At 35.3% G+C, this 26,385-nt stretch overlaps 2 protein-coding genes across 2 annotated transcripts; one reads left to right on the top strand and one right to left on the bottom strand.

Moving 5' to 3' along the window:
• The first annotated feature begins 2,547 nt into the window (after positions 1-2,547).
• LOC126978143 (trypsin-7-like) lies at positions 2,548-9,545 on the top strand. The gene is made up of 6 exons (XM_050826892.1): positions 2,548-2,713; positions 4,170-4,346; positions 5,083-5,138; positions 6,522-6,722; positions 7,632-7,766; positions 9,341-9,545. The coding sequence occupies exons 1-6, from the start codon at positions 2,662-2,664 to the stop codon at positions 9,500-9,502; spliced, it is 783 nt and encodes a 260-aa protein (XP_050682849.1). The 5' UTR covers positions 2,548-2,661; the 3' UTR covers positions 9,503-9,545.
• Positions 9,546-11,462: 1,917 nt separating this feature from the next.
• LOC126972995 (ADP-ribosylation factor-like protein 13B) lies at positions 11,463-25,697 on the bottom strand (the record flags this gene model as incomplete). Its single annotated transcript, XM_050820121.1, has 8 exons — positions 11,463-13,549; positions 15,693-15,805; positions 16,560-16,697; positions 18,235-18,397; positions 19,173-19,734; positions 21,580-21,679; positions 24,691-24,758; positions 25,657-25,697. Coding segments are annotated over 7 exons (1,185 nt in total), but the record flags the coding sequence as incomplete, so codon positions are not given.
• Positions 25,698-26,385: the final 688 nt, after the last annotated feature.

The raw sequence follows: 26,385 nt of genomic DNA, 5'->3' as shown, positions 1-26,385 counted from the left end.
GTCCGACGATCCCAGAGGAGGGTCAACGGAAACTAGGTAGCCGTCCGGATGTGAGGTCAACAGAAGGTCCAACAGTGAAGGTGTATGATCTTGCACATCACACGGGATTCGCGTTGGCGCAATAACCAGTTGCGTCAGACCATATGCTAAGGCGAAGTAGTGAACAGATCTCCCTGCATGATCGGTGGTACGTGAGCCTAGCCATTCGGCGTGGTGGGCGTTAAAATCGCCAAGAAACACGATCTCTGCAGTAGGGATCTGCTCCAACACGGAATCTGTAGCCATTTGGATGTGTTCGAGGAGCCGGTCAGTCTCTGCGTTAACGCTATGGGACCTATACAGGCATGCGTAGATTCGCGGATGGTCATCGCAGTCTACACGCAGCCAGATGATGGATAGGTCCTGTCCTTCAAGAAAACTCAGGCGTCGAAAACAGACATCCTCCCTGAAGTAAACGCACACGCCAGCCCGTGGTATAAAGGAGTGTTCCAAATTATACCCCGGGTAGGTAAGGTAAGATGAATCAGCCAGAGAGGATATCTGTGACTCGGTTAAAAAGAGCAGGGCCGGCTTCGCCGTCTCCAGGTGAAAGTGGACGGCATTTAAATTTGAGTGAAGCCCCCTGATGTTGCAAAAGTCCACAGCGAGTGTGGAGGAGGGTGGTTTGAGCCTCATGCTCTGTTTGCCCCGAGTCAGCGCAGATTTGCCCCCTCCAGAATACACGGGGCAGCCTGGGCAACCACTGTTAGGTACAGGCCCTAATTGTGGACGCCCGGGGACGGATTCTCCAGGGCTGCATAGCCTGGTACCGTCCTGGAGTAGTCTCGTTACGTTTAGCACGATGGACAGGCCGTGCGAACGTTGGTATGAAAGGTTCTCTTCAATAGTTGCGGACAAACACCGCATTTTAAGTTAGTTCTATACTGCTGGTAGTACCTACTGCTCTGGACGAATACTGCAGGTCACGGAACAAAAAAAACTAGTGTAAGTGGCACGTGGGCGTTACCCTGTCGCCCATATTGTGTACAAATGTACCTACTCGAGGCTCAAGTGAGACCAGACATTTGATATCAAGTGAAGCATTATTATCTTAGAAAAAAATACAAATATGCCTTATTGTGCCATTTTGGACTTTAGAAATCATATCTGCAATAAAAATATGTCCAACGGAGGGATATCTTAACATCGGTAATCATAATTTTCTGATTTAAATAGAATTACAATTTTTTTGTGTTGTGTCTACAGGCAGTTATAAGCAGTAATAGCGCAGAGGTTCTGTGTTTATTGTGTTCTTTTTGCATATATTCACTAAAATTTAAAATTAAAATTACTTTATTCATGTAGGTCAGCTCGAATTGTCGGGGACGCAGTGTTCTGTGAACGGCTTGATCACTTGTCGTCGCTTCATTGTGTGTCCTCTACCGCATTTATCACGGGGAGTGTTCTGAAGAGCTGTTTCACCTGATTCCTGCCACCGAATTCCACCTTCCACGACAAGCCACCAAATAGGATAACATCCTCACCATCTGGATGTGTGGTGGTCCTCCACAGTGCGGTTTTCAAGGAACTTTCTTCCACGTACTACAAAGTTGTAGAATGAGCTGTCTTGAACGGTGTATTCGGGTCGATACGACATGGGTACCTTAAAAAAAGCCCGTACACTTTCCTTAAAAGCCGGCAACGCTCGTGTGATTCCTCTGGTGTTGCAAGGGAATGTAGACAGCGGTTACATCTTCATCTTTTTACAAATAATTTCAGTTAAAATATACTAAGTCTAACAATAAACAAAATTAGAATTTGGAATCCGTCATTTTTATATGATTTTTCATTGTGTTTTCTCATTTTGGCGCCAATACATTGTACAATATTTCGCGATATTAAAATGGAGTGGCGTGATAAAGTGAACCGAGTCGCTGTGATTTCATTACACAAAGTAGGTATGGACCCAAATGCAATTTTTAAAACTCTACATTTGGTACTACTCTACGCTTGGTATTAGTAAAATGTTTGTGTACCGGGCTATTAAAAGATACAATGAGACCTCCTCTGTTTGTGACAGAAAAGGATCTGGCCGTCCACGTAGTGTTCGGACGAAAAAGGTGGTCAAAGCAGTAAGGGAAAGAATTCGAAAAAATCCTGTATTAAACTAACAAACTGTAAAAGTAATAAATGTTATTTGCAATAGAATTATTATTTTTTCTTTGTTTCAGTATTTATGGCAAGACTAGGTATATAAAGTGATACAACAAAAATACTCAGACGTCAAATACTCAATACCCTTACACGAGTAAGTCTAAAAAAGGAAATGTAAATTAATAAGTAAAAACAAGAGTTATTGAGTGTAGTAGATGCATCAATCCACACACCGTAAATAAATAAAAGTATTTTTGTGTATAGTGATTATAAAAATATTCATGACGTGGCGACAAACTTCAATTTGAATTATTCAGTGAAAACACTTATTTGTATGTAAATTATTGTCTGCCTCATTTTCTCTATTTTATTTGAAAGCACAGGAAATTATCTAATTATCACTCTGATAAATGTCTTTTATATATGGAATTACTTTAAATTACATTTAAATTAAGTAGAAAAGTATGATTGGAGCGATATAAAAGAAAGACGATCAGTAATTTTCAGACATTCTTATAACTTTCAACAATGAAGGGGCTTATGGTTACTGCAACTGTTTTGTTGCTAAGTCTTCGAGAAGGTATGTTATTCTTTAAAATGTATTTTTTTTATCATTTTTATATATTACTAGCTAACGCGACAGATGTTGTTTTGTACATAATAAATAAAATACTATTTTTACGAATTTGTCAATAATATTTCATAACATCATGAATAATTTCGTAAAATATGCTCCCTGTTGTTATAATGAAAATTGTTTCACGGCAGAACTGTCAAACCGTGCGTCTATAAATTTTCTCATAGAAAATATGTCCATACAAAACAAATATTGGAAATAAAAATAATTATGGGTCCCAAATCGAAATATAAACTATCTCATCTCTCAAGTTGGACTAAACGGCACTCCATGAAGAATCCCCATTAAAATCCGTTCATTATTTTAGGAGTTCACAAGAAAACAACGAGTTTCAGAGTTTTCTTGTTATGGGGGACTTTGAATAAACGATTTTGTCAGGAAAAATAGGGGGTCGTCAAACGTCTAAGTTTTCACTATTCCACGATCAATAAATACGTACAGTTTATTGAGAAACTATCACACATTCAGTAGGAAAATAGGCTTTCACATAGTATTTTCTGTTCAAGTCTAACATCTTATGTCTCAAGGTGACGAGCGCAATTGTAGTGCCGCTCAGAATTTTTGGATTTTTCAAGAATACTGAGCGGCACTGCATTGTAATAGGTAGGGCGTATCAAATACAAACAGCTGAACATCTTGCTCATCTCGTCCCTTATTTTTATATAATAAAAGGTGGTGTTTCGTAGGTAGGCACTTAAGCTTTTACGTGAGTCCCATATAACAAAGATTGGTATGCATGAGCATTTACCACCTCCCTCCCGTCTTTATCCCCGAGGGTAGCTATTTCCTTTTGTCTGAGCGCAAAAAAACATCCCGAGTCCCGCATCGTTCATAATATTTTGTTTTAAGTTTTATTTGTGTAATTAAATGCAGAAGTGATCAGAGATTATTACTTTAACACATAACAAATTGCAAAAAAAACGTTCTTTGAAAAATGATGTAAGATAACGCAGGCAGAGCTCGAAACGAAAAATTAAATATTTATCGATAGAATTCTTGCTTTTTGTATGCCGTTTAATTCAAAACTGCCCAGAAGAATGTGGGTTTGAGAAACTGTAATTTATAATATCATCAACTGTACTCACTGGTGATAGGTGATATTACAGAGACCTTTGGTTTGAACTACTATTCGATTTTGACACCATAAAAACGGAACAATTCGGGATTTTTGTCGCTTTTCGTCTCATGTTTTATGATCTGTGTCTGAATACCGACTGACCGCACATCAAGCGTCATTTTGTTAGTAGAGCACACTTGACCGCTGCTTGCTTCAAGGAGAAAGCTTAGTGACCGAGTTACTATTGGACTTTTCTTTTTAAATGTCATTGTTTTAAGCATTGTTGTTTATTTAACTAATAAATTCAGTATGTTGAAGAAGTTAATGATTTTATATCTAAAGGTGCTTCCGGAGCGGATCAAAGAATTATTGGTGGCTATCAAACCACCATTGAGAAATTTCCTTATCAAGCCTGGCTGATAGTGGTATCAGAAAAATCATATTATCGTGAGTGTGGAGGATCTGTACTTAATGAAAAATATGTTCTGACATCTGCGGTTTGCGGCCAAGGGTATTTATATTAATATTTATTTATTTTATAGTTGCATGGTGTCTGAGAATGTACATGTTTTTTTATGATTTAAATTTATCACTTAAATCTTTAAAACAAAGAAAAAATATAAATAGGCTTGAAAATATTCAAATTATTTTTAAAAGTGTAATTTAAAACATTGAATCTTGAGTTGCTTATGTTATACGCCACCATTTGCGCGTGCTTTTGATGACGTCATATGGACATATCCCGTGGTTGTTTACTCTAAAGCGTTTCAGTTGCTCCAAACATATTTCCAGTTTTATTTGCTATAATGCTATATATAACATGGTAGAAGCTAAAAACCTTCTAACATTAGTACTACTAGTAATATACTAATATTAGTGTACTTCAGTTATTTTCATAGATAGCATCATGACGTACCACAGTAAGATACATCTTACTGTGGGGTTTTCATGCTGCTGACATTGATATAGTGTTTGCTCTGCAAAAGAGAGCTGTTCATGTTATATATCAGCTTGGTTATAGACAGTATTATTATAAAATGTCTCTGTCGAAAATCCTACTACACCACAGCTGAATATATCTAAGTGATCGGACAGCCTTGTTCTAGATTATGATTATTTTATTGCAAAAGCAATAATGACACTACAACATTGTATATTTTATTTAAAAGAGCGCAAAAAAGAATGTTTGTCCCATTCAACTGCCAACATTATAAAAATGTAGAGAGTAAACCTATTAATTGTTTTCTTTTTTTTAGGGGTGACTCAGTTTATGCAAGATGTGGTTTCACAAATGGAGCTGAATCAACCGAAGTAAGTTCTATAATAAAAATGTTTTGTGTTAATTCTGCTTAGTTTCGGTATTTTTTAAAGTGAAACTTTTATTACATCGTCTCAAAGTTTTTCGTCTGTGTATTGCATGTCGCATGACGGTCGGGCGGCGCCTATAGTTCGCAGCAGCTGATCGTGTAGTGTATCGACAATTACTCATTTGTGCCAGTGCTCTACGCTATTTTGTTTGTTAATCCTTTTCAACCAATATTTTTAAGCAGGGCTAAGGCACACACTTCAATAACACATACTAAAGAGTCTACTTTTATTATTTCCCATTATCATTCCAATTTTACAAGCATAAAATTAAGATTGATAAAGCGATTTTTATACCCTTAATGGAATATTATTCCAAACATTTTAGTTAAATGTCTATAATGTGATAAAAAGTTTCACTTTTATCGTGGTTTCATAAAACCACAGTCCTTTTTATGTATGTACACATTCTTCGTTAGTTTGATCCGGAATGTATGGTCCTATAAAAATTTTACATAGTTTGGCCCAGTACTTTTCATTTTGTGAATATTTTTTATGAAGTTTTTCTTGACGTGGATGATGTAATTGTAGTTTGTGTACGGTTGTTTTAGGAGTTTTCATACTAATCTCGTACTCTCTCTTGGGTCTTCAGCTTTTTTGGTAACAGGTGCCCGCGCGGGCGTGTATAACTGTCCGTAGAACTTCTCGACTTATCAAGACAAGTCTCTCAATCACTCTCTCCCTCTTCTTGGACAAAACATCCCATATTTTCTTGTCACCTTATTGCGTTTCATCCGAAAAAATGCTAACCTCATGCACGCAAAGAATTTTCACTTCAACATTGATGCTTGTGTTCATCTTTAAAATTTTGAAACACAAATACGCTTCGTTTTATTTTACATTAATATTAATAAAATACAAAATAACTACTAATAATATGTGATCCCAGTGCCTTTCTTATTTCTTGTAGCATTATTTTTACAAAGTTTTACTACGCAACCCAGTAATTTAGTTTCAATTATTAGCAAAGTTTAACAGAACATGTGACACTTCAACGTCACACATTGTTCGAGACTGGCTTGAGTACGCCCACTTGGACGTAGTATTAGTTGCTGCACTTTTCGACTACGCCTGCGGTATCTCAAGTTTATATTTTAATGTAAGTAGCATTATTGTTACACTAGAACTGATAATCAAGATATATGTTATGGCTACTTGAATAATGATTTGAAAAAAAATTGTTATTTTTTTGAATAAATATCACTTCACACTATACTACAAAGAGATTAGCGTCATGGTGTCCAAAAATCGTGAAGCTGCGCTCAAAAATTCACATTCATAATGATATTTATTTTCGACTAGTGAATGCTATATTGTATCTGTCAACAGAATTCACCATATATAAAAGGACAGTTGAAGACGCATCCGAAATTCAACCCAAACACAATGGACTACGACTGTGGTGTGGTTGAATTGGAAGAAAATTTAAAACTGAATGGCAAAACGATCGCGCCTGTAACTCTTGCCAAAGTTGGAACAGAGCTAAAGGCTGGGACGAAACTTGTGGTGGCTGGATGGGGATACACTAACGTATGACTTAATTAACTTTAATTTTAAAACACACACACACTTCAATTCAAACACAATTCAAAATAGACTCAGCGTCAGACCTGAGAAGAACGGGCGTAAGAAACTCATTGGGCTTTTTTTTAAATAAAATATGGAAAAAAAATAATTAAAATGCCTCAGGGTGTTCCCTCGATCCCACTCTGTGGTATTAATAAGAAACTAGTTTATGTTATAATAACCTTTCCCACACAAACGTTTTTAACAATTCTTTTAAATTTAGTAGCACATTTTTGTACATTTTCGGGGATCGTGTTGTAAAAGCATATACATCGCCCAATAAAAGACTTATTAACTATATTGCTATTGCGGAATCACAGGATTTTTTCTGTAAAACAGTAAAGTGTAGGCATTATTGTGTTACGGTCTGAAGGTCTGAAGGCGCCGTAGCTAGTGAAATTAATGGGCAAATGAGACTTAACATCTTATGTCTCAAGATGACGAGAGCATATTTGGGTTTTTCAAGAATCCTGAGCGGAACTGCATTGTAATGTAGAGGGCGTAGCAATTACCATCAGCTGAACGTCCTGCTCGTCTCATCCATTATTTTCATTTAAAAAAACACATATCAATAACATTATTCGCCATTTCTCGTGCTTGGGGATGAATCAAAACTCTTTTTTTTGGTAAGGAACCTGATAGTCTCGGATTAGTAATTATTAAAATCAAACAAATAACAACTTTAGTATTAAAGCAATAACATGGTAAGCGACGACTACGGCACAACACTACATTGTAGACGCGCGAGGTGAGACGTGCGGACAGCGGGGGGAGATGCTACCATTCTTTACCACAGGCCTCGACTGCATTCAACTCGCGCGATAATTGTACCTTTTCCTCATAAAAAATAGCACTCTGTCTTCAATTTTACAGAATAAAGGGGATTATAGTCAAAATCTTCAAGCCGCTAAGGTAGTCGTGCAAAGGTATGGGATTTGCATTAGATACGCGAAGGATTTGACGATGAGAATGGGATGTGTGGAAGGTCAAGGAGAAAATCCATGCACGGTAAGAATAAAGAAACAAAATACAGGAGGAATCATAAAAGCATTTTATGATTATTTACCTGATGGCTATACATTTTTATCGAAGACTTATATTATATAACGTAATAAACATTTATTTAAATGTAATGCCTGACCACCATTTATTCCCACCCCCACCACCGCAGCTAGCAGTGATTGGTTTAAGGTTTTAACAAAACTTATTATAATCTACGTATTTATACATATTCACCATGGAGATGACTAACAAATTAACTGTACCGATCTTTACAAAGAAATGAATATAATTTACTTCCAACAAAGTGCTTTTATATTACCTATTCAAAATAAGTGGCAGGGATTGCCTCCGTTTCAAGTAAACCGCTTAAGAGCTAAATATAATCTTACTAATAAGTATAATTACTATCCGTATAGTTTCCAAATTTTACATCATTATGGAATCCAAATGTTTTCAGGTTTCTTAAGTGTTAATTCCGCCAATATTTGTCTATAGACAATTCAATAATAATTTTAATATTTTACATACATGTGAAAAAGGATCTCGCTTAAATGAGTTAGAGCAATTAGTAATAATAAAACACAGTCTCGCGCGTAGTTATGAGTTTGGCGAGCCAACATGTCCTGAGGATGCCACGTGTACAGGGGAAATACGTGTCGAATTGTTTAAAGACAAATATTGGAGGGATTGACACTAAAGAAAACTCAATACTCTTGGATAATTATGGATTTTCGCAAACTAACGCCTACTTCAATAAATTTTATCATCAATCATTATGGAAATTATCCTATAACCTGCGTAAGATAGTAGTGTACGATCGTACATCGTGCGTAGTTATAAAATTATCGTACGGTTCTGAACGCTGGCACGTGGCGAAAACAGGAACGGGTACGGCACGCGTAGGGTAGGACGACCTTAACATAAGTAAATAAATTATTTATTGCCATTCAAAACATTACAGTAATAAAATGCATAATTAGGTGATGAAACAATAGGCAAAAGAAGAAGACTTAGCTTCAACTAACATGGTATCATGGATTCATGTTTCCATTCACCGCTGTTATTCAGCCATCCCCTCCCCTCTAAGTTGTTGAGTGGGAGTGGATGTATTTCTTGCTATCTCCCCCGGGGAGATCCATCGGTGAGACTCCCCGATTACCTACTTAAGCTATCTTTTTTATTGAATGTAATATTTAAAAAATCATCGACGGCGATACTTTTCCCGTCCCGTGAGTGCCACGTGTCCGTCCCGCCCTTGTCTGCGTGACATAATTATGCTCATTTATGTACATCTTGCATGAAACGATATTTCCAAAACTTCCCGTTCCATCCAGTCCGTATATAAACCCGCAACGTATGCAGCGGCCTTAAGTGCAATATTACATATACAGTAAACTTTTCTGCTATATATTTTCTAGGACCTACAAGAATGGCATAATTGTAACTTGCTGTAATCAAGTAGAGTAAATTAATTTTGTAAATATCCAATAGCGATTAAAGAAATTTATAATTTGAAAATTATAAAGCTGAGTAAGAGGCCCGCTTAATAGTTTGAAAATACCATACTTTGTATTTTGTAGGGTGACTTTGGAGGAGCGCTTGTGATGGAAGATACAAAGGAGCAAGTGGGTATAGCTTCCTTTGCTTCGATAAAGGGTCGCTGCGATAAGTATCCTGTAGTATTTACAAACACAACTAATGGAGAAATAAGAGACTGGATAAAAAAAGTATCCGGCGTTTGAAGAACCTTGTCCGCTTCAAGAGTAATAAACAACTAAGATTTCATTTATTATTTTATTTTGAATTATTGGATTTTTTTTGGTGAGGGTAAATAAAGGCTTATAAGAAAAAATTGTGTGTTTCTTTATTACCCTAGGCATAGAAATCTAACATAACACAGCGGTATGATCTTCGATGCTTTTGCATTGCCATTGTCCAATTAACTTGCCAAAAAGAGTTCCTAGAAAATGATATTTTAATGGAAGAGGAAGACAAACTTACGGATCACCTGATGTTAAATGATCACCGCCGCCAACTGCAGTGGAATTACAGTATCCTTGCCAAGCTTTAAGAAAAGTGTACGCACTTGTTTTGAACAATCCCATATCGATTATTATTATTATCTCATTTACTTTATAGCCAGCGACTAAAAGAGTGTGTTACAATTATGAGTGAGCAAAAATCTTTCACGATTAATATGGCACTCGGTTACAAGATGGAGTTGGTAGAAATGTTAAATTAATTGAACAGGAAAAGGTACGAGGATGTGTATTAATTAATTTTAAAGAGTAACTTCTCTAGAAGCTGCGCACAATCAACCGTATTATATTTTATAATATTGGTGAGGTAGGATATATCACTTATATTTCTTCGAATGGTAAGTGGCAGTAGATGCAACTGGCCACATAAACCTTCATATTTCTTATCAGAAATGAGTTTAAATTTGAAAGTAACGAAACGAGTAAATCTTTTTCTGGACTCTTTCTATACGTTGAATATACACTTCATATATGTGGTTCCAAATTTGAGATGCATACTCAAGGTTGCTTCTAACCAGGGCACAATAAAGAACTTTAATTGTTTTAACTTTTGTGAAATCTTTAGATAATTGGGTTAGGAATCCCAACATTTTTGATGCCTTACTCACAATTTGGTCCACATGTTTATCATACAGTAGCTTACTATCAACTGTTATACCTTAATCTCGTATAGTAGATACATGATCCAGTTCTTGATTCGATAACTTGTATGTGGATCTATATACGTTGTGCTTACGCGTGAAGGATATGGCAAAACATTTAGAAACGTTAAGATCTAATCTATTAACTTGGCAATATTGATCGAGTCTAAATACATAGTTCATCTTGAAGAAGAATCTGGTCTCTCTAGTTATTTACTACTCTAAAGATGTTCATATCATCAGCAAAGAGCAAAATGTTGGAATTATGAAAACAAGTGTCAATATCCTGAATGAAAATAATAAAGAGTAGAGGCCCTAGTAAGGAACACCACAGGGTTCCTTACTAGGGCCTCGGCACCCGATGGAATACTGCGCCATGAAGAGGTAAATAGCCTGCGATCTATTTTTTACATAGGAAGAAAACCAGCGAAACAGATTACCTCTAATTTAGCCTTAGCTAATTTGAGTAGTTGTATGTTATGGTCAATTCGGTCAAAGGCCTTGCTGTAGTCAGTGTACACTGCGTCAACTTCGTTTCGATTGTCCATTTTATCAGATACAAAATCTGTGAAGAGAGCCAGATTTGATATGGTGGATCTTCCTTTGACGAAGCCATGTTGAGAGGGACTAAAATGAAGCCTTAAAATCGATATAGCTGGTCATATACTACTCGTTCTAGTATTTTTGCCAGTATGCAGAGTTTGGAGACCGGCCGATAATTGTTTACAAGCTGGTTAGGACCGTTCTGATGGATAGGTGTAACAATAAAAGCATGTAATATTGCAATTTTATGACAATAAAAGCATTTCTAATTTATGGAAATGTTAAATGTCCATGTTTCATTGAGTTATTCAGGTCGCTATTTTTTACGAAGTCATTTACGCCACCGGCGAAAAATTTTAAACAAGTCCCGCCACGCACGTGCCACGTCCCGTTCTGTTCCGTTCTGTTCCGTTCTAAAGACAAAACTGCGTCTGTCAAGTTATATAGCAAAGTATAAAACTGAAATAAAACCAGAAGAAAATGATATAATCAACTATTTATTAACAAACTACTTTTCATACACAAAATACAAAAATACAGCTACACAATATTCATCTATATTATTTAATAATATATTATTACTATAATATTAATTATTCCAAATGAATAAAACTCTTCTTCTGAGTAATTTGAATACTAAGCATATTAGGTTTTTCTAATACTCACGGCAATGGTCACGAGGCAAAGAAAATTTCGGTCATTGAACCCTAACAAAAACCTACCATTCTCTTCACACGGATTTTTATTCATTATTATTATTCATTACGAATGGACCTTAACGCAATTAGTTTGCTTAGTCAATAATAATTAGTTTCGAATCACTAATATTTATATACTACATAATATATCACAATAATTTCAACACGAAAGTTCTACAAAATCGTAGTTTTTTCTATTGACATATTTCTAGTAGAAATAAGTACAAAAAGGATAAATCAAAAGATTTAGATTAACATATAGGGGTTATAAATAAACTAATGTCAACTGCACGCTGCCCGCGGCGCCATACATCATCGGCGCGCTAGGGACAGATGCGTAACCGCACGAAATGTATTTAACAAACCAGTACGCAAATACGTATATATCAATAGTACAAACATGTTAATTTTTAATATAATTCTCAATACCCTGTATCTGTTTGCACGTCATAATAAGATCACTTAAATCATTTATACGTCTAGATAGACTATGACAGCTGTGAAAACGTCGAAAAAAAAGTTTTGAACTAACCTCTATTTTATAACACAACGTGTTATACAAAATAGAGTTTAAGACCTAGCTTGTCACGCACACTAAACTAATATTCCTGGCCTTTTTTATCGGTTGACTAACAGCAAGAGTCTATCTAGACTTATATTATTATTATCTAAGTAAAATCATTCAACATTTCATTACCTAGTAAGCTAAACACACAGAAAAAATGTACGGAACCCTCTAAGCGCCAGTTTTACTATTTTTTACTGGAAACTTTGATGAACTTAAAGTGTGCTGCCGTTAATACCAAAAGGTTGGAAACGCCTGGCCTAAACACATGCTCGGATTTGTTACGGCCGGGCCATCGGACAGTCCGGTGGGCGACTCGCACCAAGTCTGGCGTCGTACTCGGTACAGTCTTGATGTTAATAATATTATTATGCGATGGACAATGCGACATACCATCGAATAAGGTCCGCTACCAGGAGGTCTACTCGCAAAATAGACAACGATATATTCAGAACGATACGATAATACTCCGAATATATCGCACCTACCCTATTCTAACAAATGTTATTACATATAGCTTATCGTAACCCTAGACTAATATTTTGATTTTTTACGATGTTAGAGTGAATGAATTATGCGCAAACCTTGAAAAACTAAATATTATCTGTGCTATGCCGCTGTGTGTCAAAAGTCAAAACATAGTTTAGGCGCTAAGGACCGTGCCAGACTACCTATTTGGTATCATTTACAAATAATGTAATGAATATAACATGACTATTTAAAATTGCATAAATACTTCCACTTATTATTTTTTTTTACTGTATTTGGTGAATGATGTGTACAATTTTAATTGGATCTCAGGATCACAAAATGTATCCTGTACTTGTTATTGGATGAAAGTTTTATCTTGTTATCTGTTATTGTACCTAATTGTAAATAAATAAATAAAGTAGTATAACTTCTAGCTTACGTCCATAAGTACACAAACACTTTTTTTTTATTTTATCTATATCCCTATAGTGCCGCAGGCAGCGAGAATTTGACATAAGTGTGTCGTTGTGTAAGTGTTAACCAGTGTCATTGATTGCACATTAACTAAGATCCATCTGGCTAAAAAGTATTAATGTACTGGCTTACACCCGCGTATTAATTCCTTTGACTGCTCAAGATACAGTTTTAAATGTTAAATGTAACCCATACATATTTGGTCCCATATGACATTAAACTCATGGACCACGAAACTATAACATAAATATATTTTTCAAACTGAAATATCTCTTAAAATTTACAAAATCAACAAATACTGCTTAACATAAAATTATAATCTAAGTAAACAATACTGCACCGCTCAGTACTGCTCCATCTGAAATTAGAACATTTAAATGAAACAGGAGTAATTTTATATATTAAATTAAGAAACAAATCGTTCATGAAAACAAAAATTGTAACACGCAATATATAAATGTCGTTCAAAATCCTAGTTACCTGTTTTTTTTTTATATAATACGAAATTGAAGTTGCATATTATTTACTATTTAAGGTAATCCATGGTTGCCAGAACTAATTTTTTATCAATTATTTATATAATTCCCTTTACAATGACGTAAAATTTACGTTAAAAAAATAATTACAGGTTACTTAATTGGGGCCAATTTTTAAATGCCAAGTTATTGCTAATAAATTGCATACTCCCTCCACATTATTCATTTAAAATTAGTTTTATCAAAAAAAACAGATAACTGCAGAATCCAGCATTCTTCAGATCTTAGGCTATTTCATTTCATATGCATATCGCTGGGTGTATAGACAAACTGACCGACTATAGGTTGATTCGCATATATCAGTGAAGTCACAATTCCGAAACAGAACCATTTTCACTTTCCTTCTTGATGCCGCTCTTCTCTTTCGTCTAAAGCAATAGCTATTATTGCTAGCTCCGTAGTATTGATCAGAACCATAGCCACAAACACAATACTGACGACGGACAAATGACTCGATAATAAATATGTATGAAAAAACATTTTATAACCGGTTTATCCAACAAAAAAATAAATAGCGATTAAAAGTGGAACAAAATCGAATAAGGTCTTTATGTACAATGCAACTCTGTGTGTATTTTTTTGTTGTGTCAACGTGTCACGGAGCGAACCGCACGCTGTCGGTTTTAAGATAGCATCATAGAAGCTTCTGTCGATCGCTCGCTTGTATTCGCTTAATCTTTAAAAATGTAAAATAGACTGTTTAAATATTCGAAAAAGGTATTACAAGCTAGTATAGGAATCTCCTGGTACCAGAAATATTAGAGTTATTGCTAATTTGGTTTACAAGAATGAACTGGTCTGTCTAGCAGCCGCGGGCGAACCCACGGTTCGCCGTTCTACTAAATTTAAGTGCCACTTTATTACTTTTTCACGGAAAAGAAGTAACGTAGCGTACAATTATAGCATTAATGGGACTTCTATTCATAAGTTAAATCAAGTTAAAGATCTTGGCATTGTTTTTGATGCTAAGTTAACTTTCGTTCCCCATATAGAGTATGTTACCTCTCGGGCATCTAAAATGTTAGGATTTTTAATTAGAAACATAAAAGTATTTCGTGACAACTTTTTAAAAATTTCACTTTACAACTCATTGGTACGGAGCATATTGGAATATGGATCGGTAGTTTGGAGACCTCACTATGCGACACACATGTTAAGAATAGAGCGAATTCAAAAAAGATTTATTTGGCATTTAATTTATTCGAACGGACTTTCAAGAAAAAGTCTGTCTACCTATGCTAATAGACTCGTATTTTTCAAAATGACTTCCTTAGAAGACAGGCGAACTCTAATCGATCTTATCTTTGTATTAAAACTTTTAAATGACAAGATTGACTGTCCTCAGCTTCTGAATAAAATTAATTTTCGTGTCCCTAGTAGATATCCCCGGAAGCAAATTGCTCCGCTAGTTCCACCGGTTCGAAGATGTATGTTTGGAGCGAACTCTCCTATTCCTAGGCTGTGCAAGATGGTAAACATATATAGCGATTACATCGATATTAATTTCACGACTTCTGTCTATACAGTTCGTAAATTATTTGTATGTAAGTTTAGTGAATAAAATGTAGTCATAATAATTATGTTTCTTAGTTTTATAATATATATATAATAATCTTAAATAATAATAATTTCAAACAAAATCATTTAACCATTATTACTTGTTAGCGTATATTTTTATTTTTTTTCCCTTAAACTAATATTTACTTTGTGAAAATTATTAAAGCATGTGGTAGATACCTGTAATTGTTTGTTACATTAAGCACATTATATTTAGTCTATATTATAAATATGTAACGCATCAATGTAAACAAATGTTGGTATTTCTAAATAAATAAATAAATAAATAAATAAATTTATATCAACATATAGGCTCGAGTGGCAAATGAACGTGTATAAACGCGCCGCGCGTAATTTGTGCCCACCTTAACACACTATTCTCCTAAAAGATAGTGACGAAATACAAACCTATTTGGTATTGGCGGTGAATTCAAAGTCACCTTTATCCAACTGCTTCTGTTTGCCCGGCTCATATATTAGCATCGAATTGCGTTCCGGGCTAGTTTTGTTGCGTTGCATATCTAAAACAATGTGCATAATACATATCTATATACATAAAGCACAAAGACGGCGTTAGAAATTCCATTCGTCAGTAATACAGACCTCCATATATAGTTGGAAAAATCTTGATGAAAAATGGGCGGGGTCAAAAGCTATTGAGGTTCAAACATTAACCCAAGGAGTTACATTGTAAATGAGGTTTTGTTCACTAGAACATGCCAATAATGGCCATGATCAACAAATTGTTTTTTTTTTACATTGTAAACCACGTTAATCTAAGAAAATACTTAATAAATTTATTGCAAACAAAACCTAGATTGGCATGGCAAACAAAGTGTAATCAAAACATTCATCGCAAATTAAACCTACATTGGCATGGCAAACTAAGTCTAAACTAAAACATTTTTTATGACAATAAGAGACCAGACGAGCAGCGCGTTCAGCTGATGGTAAATGATACGCCCTGCCCATTACTAGTATTGCGCTCGTCACCTTGAGATATAAGATGTTGTCTAATTTTCCCAGTAATTTCACCAGCTGCGGCGCCCTTCAGACCGAAACACAATAATGCTTACACATTATGCTTTACGGCAGAAAAAGGCATCGTTGTGGTACCCATAATGTATCTAGCCGGTATCCTGTGCAAAGGAGCCTCCCGCCGGTAAACGCCCTCAGTCGCGTGTTATGACACGTTTGGTTCTGAGACTTCCCTCTTCTTACTATGCCCCGGGGAACAAAATATTCATCGGAAATTAAATCTGTCTCCACACTTACATCGCAAACTAAGTCGACGTCGATGGTGGGAAGACATTTCCAGCTGTCGCCTGATGAGCTGAGAAGCCGATGAGGGCCTGGCGCTTAGTGGCAGTGTCGCCGCCTCGGCTGGAACTATGTCGGAGGAGGCTTTGTGAACTGGAACAACATTACTTATCAGAAGACTGTTGACGGAATACATTGGGGCTATTCCTAGTACAGTTCATTTCAATGGAGCGTATGCCCTCAGGTTTTTAATTATAAATTTTATTGTATGTTTTAAATATATAAATAAGGGACTAGACGAGCAGGACGTTCAGGTGATGGTATTTGATACGCCCTGCTCATTATTGTAATGTGTTGAATTGCAGTGCCGTTGAAGATTATTAAAAAACCCAAAAATTCTAAGCGGCACTACAACTGCGCTCTTCACCTTCACACATGTTAGGTCTCATTTGCCCAGTTATTTCACTAGCTTCTTCTTCGTCGTTACACTCTTGACAGAGCGGTCGTGGTCATCACGAAGTGGAATCTTTTGGGCAGATGTGATACGCCCCACGAGACTTCGCCACTTTTCCCTGCTAGCCTACAGTCTTGTGCACTCATTCAATGGACCGCCCACAGCGGATTTAATTTGGTCGGTCCATCGCATGGGCGACCGTCCCCGCCCTCTGGTACCCTCCACTTTGCCCTGAACGACACGGCGCTCAATGCACTCACTCTCGCGCCGGGAGACGTGTCCGAAGAACTTAAGAATGCGACTCTGTATTAACACCCAAAGGCGTTGTTTTATGCCAAGTTCTTGGAGACGGACGTCTCCAACGTTGGTGCGAAACTCGGTCCATGAAACTCCTAGCATTCTCCTCCAGCACCACATCTCCAGAGCATAAATTTTCTTTTTCTGGCCTGTCGCAACGTCCACGTCTCTGCAGCATACAAAAATATGGGAAAAACAAGTGTTTGGACGAGCCAGATTTTCGTGGCTTTTGTTATGTTTCTGTTCTTCCATATTCTATTTGTCCATCGCAGTTCTTGCTATCGCCATACGGCGCACCAAGATATACGTAAGATTGCACAACTTTGCAGTTCCCAATCTGCATGAGGTCGGGTGAGTTATTGTGGATTCGATCTACAATCATCACCTTGGTTTACTGCGGTTAAACTTTAATCCAATCTCTAGACTCACGCGCTCCATTTTGAGAAGTAGCTCTTCCATATAAAGTAGTATCATCTGCGTAGCGCAAATTTGATATTTTGTATCCGCCAATAGTAACACCATCCTTCCAGACTTCGAGAGTAATGGGTTTCGAGAGTAATTTCACTAGCTACGGCGACCGAAACACAGTAATGGGAACACGTTACTGCTTCACGGCAGAAATAGGCGCCGTTGTGGTACCCATAACCTATTCTCAGGTCTGAGCACACTATTTCGAATGTGTAGTACTTTATTGACGTTCATTAAGTGATTTTAATTCCAATTTGAATAAAAGAATTTGAATTTCGAGGGCTGGCGGAAAAACGGAAAATGACCCAAGGTATAATGGTAGTATTTTATGACGATACTTCATTCGAACGGTTAGCTCAGTTGGTTAGAACACTGGCACGGAACGCCAGAGGTCGTGTGTTCGAGTCCCGCATCGTTCATAAATTTTGTTTATAAATTTAATTTGTATAACTACAACAATGATGTAATTACCGCGATCTGTCAGTACAATTTCGCGATGCATCGTGGACAGCTCCACGTCGTCTACCAGCACTCGATGTCTGTTGAACGCAAGCTCGGGGGTTCGAGTGACTCTCGTATCAGCCACCTTCGCTGACTTCTCCTCCTGAACTGACGAGCTCTTGCTTGACGACAGCTGAAAAATGATTTTTTTATGACAATAAGAGACGATACGAGTAGCACGTTCAGCAGCTAGTGATTGATACGCCCTGCCCAAACATAAGAAATCTTGACAAACATAAAAATTCTGAGCGGCACTACAATTGAGCTCGTCACCTTGAGACATAAGATGTTTAGTCTCATTTGTCCAGTAATTTCACTAGCTACGGCACCCTTCAGACAAAACCGCAATAATGCTTACACATTACTGCTTCACGACAGAAAGAGGCGCCGTTATGATATCCATCATCTTGACGGTATCCTGTGCGAAGGAGCCTCCCACTGGTAAAAGCCCTTATTCGTCTCATACGACACCCTTGGGCCTGAGAATTCCCTATTCTTTTTATGCCCCAGAGAAGCACAGGACAAAATAATTTATCAAAACTGGTAAAAAGATCAAGTTACGTGAAAGTTTTTTGTGTAATTCTTTCGTAAAAGAAGGTGTATAGGTTACTTATAAAACAGACTTTCTTAATGTATGTATCATTAACTTTACGGAATAGCACGACCGCTACTGGCTGTTACATGAATAAATCTTTACATATATAAGAGATTTCCACCTCATCACGATATCTCTGGACTTGAAATTCGAAAAAAATTATCGAACCAGTATATATGTTTTTACTATCTAAAGTTACACACTACGGACTTTCTCAACTAATATATTCGTTCAATTCACTGTCGTTATTGACTTGATTTTGATTATACATTTACCCGTAACTTAAATCTATTATGTATTTTATGATACATACCTTATTCCTATAAGTAGGGCTCGATTGCGGTCGATTCTTAAAATCGATATGATTAATCGGTTTCCTCACAATTGGCGAGAGCTTCCTGTACTCACTTCGCGGCTCCAATTCGATTTTGACCGACTCACTAGTTGAATCGCTTACCCTTCCGAATAGCGGAGATAACTTAGGCTTGCTTGTATTATCAGAGTCATCCAAACTTTCGATAGTGATTGTCGAATCGTTTGCCGGCTTTATAGGTTTGACAACAATCAGTCCATTTTCGTCAGCCTTTTGCAAATCGAAATTGGGGTTCTCAAACCCGGTTTGGGTCGCTATGTCGTCGCTCACCGCTGTGAAAGTTTGAGAACCGCGGTTCGCAACGCGATTGAGCATTCGCCGTCTGCGCTCTAGTTCTGTGTGTATGTCTGTTTGGACGCGAAGATTTATGTCGCCGTATCTTCGGACAATGTAGTTGAGCAGCCATTGGTAGCCTTTCCTCAGGCCAGGATCGATTTTAAGCTTTTTCGACTTCGTCAGTGGGTACGCTGTGTAAGATTCTACTAGGGTTGGACATCTGTATCTGAAATCAAAAATAACGTAATATTTAGGCTTACCACCAAACCGTAGACGTGTTTTAAAAGACAAATATATCATATCTTACTTATGGACGCACAAAACAGTATTAAACACAAATAATGAAAATATTATTATACCGCACAATTTAATGAAAGTAATTATAATTAACATATATATAACAAACATAACGTGTAAGTAAATAAAACATATCATTACATTTTTATTATACAACTAGAGATTTTTTATTATTTTAAAACGTATCTATACATCTATACATATAAATAAAATGGGATTATCTGTTTGTAATATTGAAATAACCGTATTTTACTACATGTATATGAATATATATACTCTACTTGGTACATACACCAAAATAACATTTTTTACAATTTTTGTCTGTCTGTCTGACTGTTTGTTCCGGCTAATCTCTGAAATGGCTGGACCGATTTTGACGGGGATTTTATTGGCAGGTAGCTGATGTAATAAGGACTTACTTAGGCTACGTTTATTTTAGAAAAATAAAGTAATGTTGCCATGTCCCAGAAACGGTCTAACTCTAAAAATAATTTATATGGGAAAACAACGTTTGCCGGTTCAGCTAGTACTAAATAAATTGAAATTATATATTAAAATTTCTCTAAGTCTCGTCCATTGGTTGTGGTTCAATAGACAAATGAGTTACAAGGGGCTTGGTAGTTGAATTATGATACAAATGATCTAGTTGACCAGCTAACGTCACGGTGTGGAATTTACGTGACGGTGTACGCGCGTCGTAAAAGTCACCCTGATCATATGGTATAATGTAGCCGTATAATACTGTGTTATAAGGTCGATGAAGGCTATGAGATAAGACGCCATTAGGTAACTTCAAAAAAAGCGCTTACAACAATTCAAAAAGCCGGCAACACTGCTGTATTTCCTATGGTATATGGTATGGTATCTAATGTAGGCGGCGGTGATTACGGTCGTACATAAAATTTATGGTACTACAATAATTATTATATTCGATTGCCATATTGCAACTCTATTGCGTGTCTGTGGATGGATTAGAATAATATTAAAATCGCGATACAAAAATAAGTGTTGATCGTAGATGGGTGAACGTTGAAATTGTATGTATTTTTTAATGCTGACTCCTAATCAAACAAATTTAAAAAAAATGTTAAAAATTAAAAAAAAAATTCGTGTAACCCATGTAATAAAAAAACCCTTAACTTTAGGGGGATGAAAAATAGATGTTGTCCGATTCTCAGACCTACTCAATATGCACTTACCTAGTAAGTACCATTTAAAGCTTGCCATTAAATTATAAGATTGTCTTTGAGATAACTTACCTAGGGCGTAATTGACATTTAATCCGCCTCTGTGATACTTCATTGTTTTTATTTTTCGTCATTTAATAATAACAGTACACATTATTATTTGTTTTATTTATAAAATATTCTATAATTCTATACATTTACGGCCGTTCCCAATATACTATCTATAAATAGAGATAAATTACTACCTTCTACTGTCATCTTCAATGTCAACCTTGTCGCCTTATATTGGGACCCGCGAATTGCAATTTCCATACAAACTTCTATCGCTGGTAAGCTATACGTCGTCCCATTGACAGACAGCGTGTACGGATAAGGTGAGTTACTGTCGATAAGTTTATTGGGACAGAAAAGTCAACGATAGTTACGGTTTTTATCTCAAGTAAGAGATAGACTGAATATTGGGGACGGCCGTTAGTCATATCATAATTATGGTAACAGGCCGTACTATGAGTCATAATAATTGATTGAGCAGGAACAAGTCTGTCAGATCTACTGTACATACACTAGAATGTAATATAAATACTTACTTGTTAACCAACGGCTCAATGTTCAATTTCTCTACTACATCTACATCATCCAGAGCTCCTGTCTTGTCCTGCTTGTTGGCCAAAACCAGCACAGGTTTACCTGATCACATGCATTATTAGAAAAAGCCGAATTTTAACAGAATAAGGAAAGAGATGAGCTGGAAATTCAGCTGAAGGGAATTGATACGCTCTGCCCATTACAATGTAGTGCCACTGAGGGTTCTTGAAATTTCTTCTGAGTGGCACTACAATTGAGCTCGAGACCTTGAGACATAAGATAATAGGTCTCATTTGCCCATTAATTTCACTAGCTATGGCGCCCTACAGACCGAAACACAATAATGCTATACATTTACACTATTACTTTACACATTACGGCTTCACTGCAGAAGAAGGCACTGTTGTGGTACCCATAATCTAGCAGGCATCCTGTGCAAAGGAGCCCCCCACTGGTAATAGAGGCAATTACTGCAAAACTATCTCTACTGACAACTTCATGAAATATGCTTGGTGGAATGAATATTTAAAAATGCACCATTAGGAATTCAAATTCAAATTTAAATTCAAATATTTTTATTCAAAATAGGATGTGATTTCACTTATTGAAAGTGAAAAAACTACCACCCATTCCAAAATGAATGCCTCAGGCCTGAGAAGAATGGGCGCAACAAACTCAGCAGGCTTTTTTTTCATCAATAATATGTTTTACAATAAAAGTAACATTGTACAATTAAACTTATTATTTAATAGCCTGAGGGTGGTTGCTCCATTCCCAATCTGTGGTATGATTAAGAAAGTTATTTATATTATAGTAACCTTTCCCACACAAATGATTTTTATAAATATTCTTATGAATAACATAATACTTTTGATTTGAAGATTTTCTGGGATCCTGTTGTAAAACCATATTTGACTTAGCCGAGTAGTAGGCATTATAAGCTTATGTCTGTTTCTGGTGTTAACATTATGGTTATGACAGTTTCTTACAAATTCAATTTTGTGCCTATGCCATTCTTTATAGCCATGCCTCTCATATGTTATAGGACAAAGAGATAAAAGGTTAAATGGAGTCTAGGATGCTTATATCAGTATGTTAACAGGTTCAGTTGTCAATATTTAGTTAAACTTTAACTTAATTTTTTGTTGTGTCTGACTGTACTATAGGAGTGGATATAAAATATGTCTTATAAACAAAAACAAACACTACTGAGAATTAGTGCTGTTTCACAGCCACAGCCATGTCACAGATAATCCTAAGTCAGTAACCAATTTCCTGCACTGCACAGGAACTCTCCAATATTAAATCAACTACTATTTAAATACCTGCATTCTTTTTCGTTTTGTTTTGTAAAGTACAAAAGAAACCAAATAAGAATCTTATTCTATTAAATGTATCCTGTAAGTGTTTTGTTAAATAAATGTCTTTGTTTCCTTCTTTCTTTCATAGAAATCTAATAACATATATCAATCTAACACCCCCGTCGCCAGGCTTTGCAGATAATACAATGTGGTTAATTTTCAGAAATCACTATTTTCAAGGATAATTAAAAAAAAAATAAAAAACATCTCACACTTTAAGCTTAAACTCTGATGTACTTTTTCCAAGTAGTATATACCTATGTTATCCTCTTCATTATAAAACCATATAAATAATATCCTAACTTTATATAAATTTTAGTACTTAAACATTTTTGACTGTATAAATCACACTGTTACCATTGAATGATATTGTTTTCATCTTTAAATGTTACATAAATCAGAATTGTACCTATCAGAAGTTTATATAACTAAATGTGTTATGTATGTAATTTTGATGATAAAAATAAATAAATATATTGAGAATCACATAGTAAAAAATTACCTATTTCATATTTTATTTATGGAACATTTAGTTAAAAAAAAAGACTTTCTGATGAATACAATGCTTGCAATATTTTGATTGGTTAAGTTGTAGGTTTTAGAAGTTTTCCGCAGGTAGATACATTGTAATACTATGCAATATTAATGTATTGTTTCACACCTGCTGTTATAATCAATACTGAATCAGTACCTACCCAGACTCACTGATCAATAAGTAATGAGGGTTACTCAGGTGACATACTTAATATGGCTTACTTATTATATTTGAATTCCTGTACCTTCTTAGTTAGCTATTATACCATAATTTATAAGGAACTTAATAAAGGTATTTTATCGTTATTATATCCAGTATTTTATTGTTATATTTTACATAATAATTTTAAACACTTGACTTTTGTGTCCTTCAATAAATTTAATGTTATAAAAAGAAAAAATACAATATTTTGATTATAATTTCTATATCAAGCTCATGTTAGTTTATAAATACATATATTATGGTACTAGATCCACTGCATTTTATGCTTGAAAACCAAATGTTCAACAAAAACCTAGTACCTACATTATTAAATGAAGAAATAATGACATTTTCTTTTAATATTTAAGTATGATAAATTTTGACCTAATAATATTATTTTAGTAAAACACAACTTCAGTTTTAAATTGGAGCTAAATTATTTACTGAGAGAAATATTCAAATAAATTTCCTATACTAAAGTGTACACTTTTTATCACATACAAATATATATTATTTGTATCAGCATCCTAGAATTGATTGCCTGCAATTGCCAGTTTCAAAAGATGTTAGTTCTACCCTCAAACAGATCAAGCAATACAAACATATTAACAGATGTTTAAAGAGAAGGATGACTTTAGGGTCTTTTATTTAGAGCAATATAATATATTGTTAAGGTATAGTTATATTTATTCTCATATTACCAATTGATGTTTAAGAAGTAAATAATAATAAAAAAAGACGAAATAAAAAATTGGAGATTTTAAACAGAAAATACAAAAAATAAAATCTTCAAATCAGAATATTGTAAAAATAAATGCAGTCAGTGATCCAGTTTTATCTAAAATGTTTTTTTTAATACAATTACTATTATTAATTATTTAAAAAGCTATGCTGAAATTTGTTGGCCCATACTATATGTTCGTAACTCATGTTACTATTTATCAACATTTCATACATAGTAACGTTAATTATTTCTACATTATCTGATAAGAAATTTATTAAAATAACGGAATTACCTGATATTTTGTCGTGCGATAACACTTCTTCGAGGACGGCCTTGCACTCTTCCAACCGCGAATAATCACTTGAATCAATCACAAATATGACGCCGTGAACTTCACTGTAATATTGTGACCATATTTGACGAAACTGTGGCCCACCGCCTAAGTCATATATTGTAACGGGTGTATCCTTGTGCACTAAATTCACAGCCTTAAATCCAACGGTTGGCAAAACTTTCTCATCATTCTCACCAGCTAAATTATTCACAGTTTTAGTTTTACCCGCGTTGTCCAGGCCGATTAGAATTAGTACTATATGACGGCTTATTCGACGCCGACGGAATAAACCCCAACAATTACCCATTATATTGAAGTAAAATGTACAAAACTGTCTATAATCGAGTAATTTCCACACACAAAAATTCCTTGACAAAGGCTTTAAATTTGTCTCGCGCCGCCATTCGTTAACTAACTTTTTTTGTTGATATTTCAGTTGCCAATAGCAATCGAGTATTCGAGTAATAAAATGTGGCCAGTGTGCGCGTATCAATGATAACAATACTATATTTTTTATTTTGCTTATATTTTTAACATTTATTTCTTATTATTTTTATTTAATAAATAATTTTAAGTATTTTGTAAAATGGATGCTAAGACGTATGAATCTACATTAGGATTAGTTTGCCCATAAACCCTATGTGAGAATTTCTTGTGCTCGAGTACGTAGGCACATTGAACGTCTTTATTTCATTTTTTTATGGAAATGGAAGACAAACGAGCGTACGGGTCACCTGGTGTTAAGTGATCAACGCAGCCCTTGCAACATTTGAATTTGAGAAACAAAGAAACAACATTTCAAACCAAAATCAATTCTCTGTTTTGATTTGAAATTGAGCCATAAACAATAAACCATTTGAGAAACCTATTATACATAACCTTAAATTATAGCAATTATTATGTATAATAGTTATAATTACTTACTTTTTTTCTGGCCAAAATTTATAGGTATTATTTGTCCTGCGGTCAAAAGCACGTGTGATAACACGCCCGTGGATTTGGAATAATTAAATGGGTGTGCACTTGCACTCACACCGCTGTTTTTATCAATATTATAGCCATTTTTGGCGCTATTGCTACGGTTATCGGGAGATCTATTAACACCTCCATAGCTGCAGTACGACAGGATTTCATTGTAGTTACATTGTTGTTAAAAACGCAGGCCTATTATTCAGTTGGTGTTATGTTTTCTTGTTCACCCACAAACACCACTGTTCATGATGATACAATTTAATAAGGATGTTTGAGGAGCATCCTCAGTTTCTCCTCCCAAATTAATTCGGATCATAAGTGACAGAGTGGTTTCACTCGATACTTTTGGCACATTATACACTTTATACTGCTATGGCATAACAGACAATATAAAAAATATGAAACTATCCAATTTGTATCAAATGACAAAACGTACATGATCTTTATCATATTACATTAATTATGTAGTAAAATTCATTTTCCATATGTGAGCCAAGGTCACAAGTGTTTGAGTAATAATTAAAAATGACCTTCACAATTAATTGAAAGTTATACTACAATTATTGCCGTATAAGAAGTTGAAGTTAGGAACATGTTTTTTTCAAGTGAGTATTTCAAATAAAAATAATAATTGTAAGTATGTACTTAGTTCAACCATATGACAGAACGTGCATTTACCTA

This window comes from Leptidea sinapis, chromosome 2 (genome assembly GCF_905404315.1).
Source record: "Leptidea sinapis chromosome 2, ilLepSina1.1, whole genome shotgun sequence".
Classification (NCBI taxonomy): domain Eukaryota; kingdom Metazoa; phylum Arthropoda; class Insecta; order Lepidoptera; family Pieridae; genus Leptidea; species Leptidea sinapis.
This window is presented reverse-complemented; position numbering and strand designations above follow the sequence as displayed.

Coding starts and splice junctions, on each gene's coding strand:
- LOC126978143 (XM_050826892.1), top strand. CDS start 2,662: ATGAAGGGGCTTATGGTTACTGCAACTGTTTTGTTGCTAAGTCTTCGA. Junction 6,723..7,631: donor CTGGATGGGGATACACTAAC/GTATGACTTAAT, acceptor TCAATTTTACAG/AATAAAGGGGATTATAGTCA. Junction 7,767..9,340: donor AAGGAGAAAATCCATGCACG/GTAAGAATAAAG, acceptor TGTATTTTGTAG/GGTGACTTTGGAGGAGCGCT.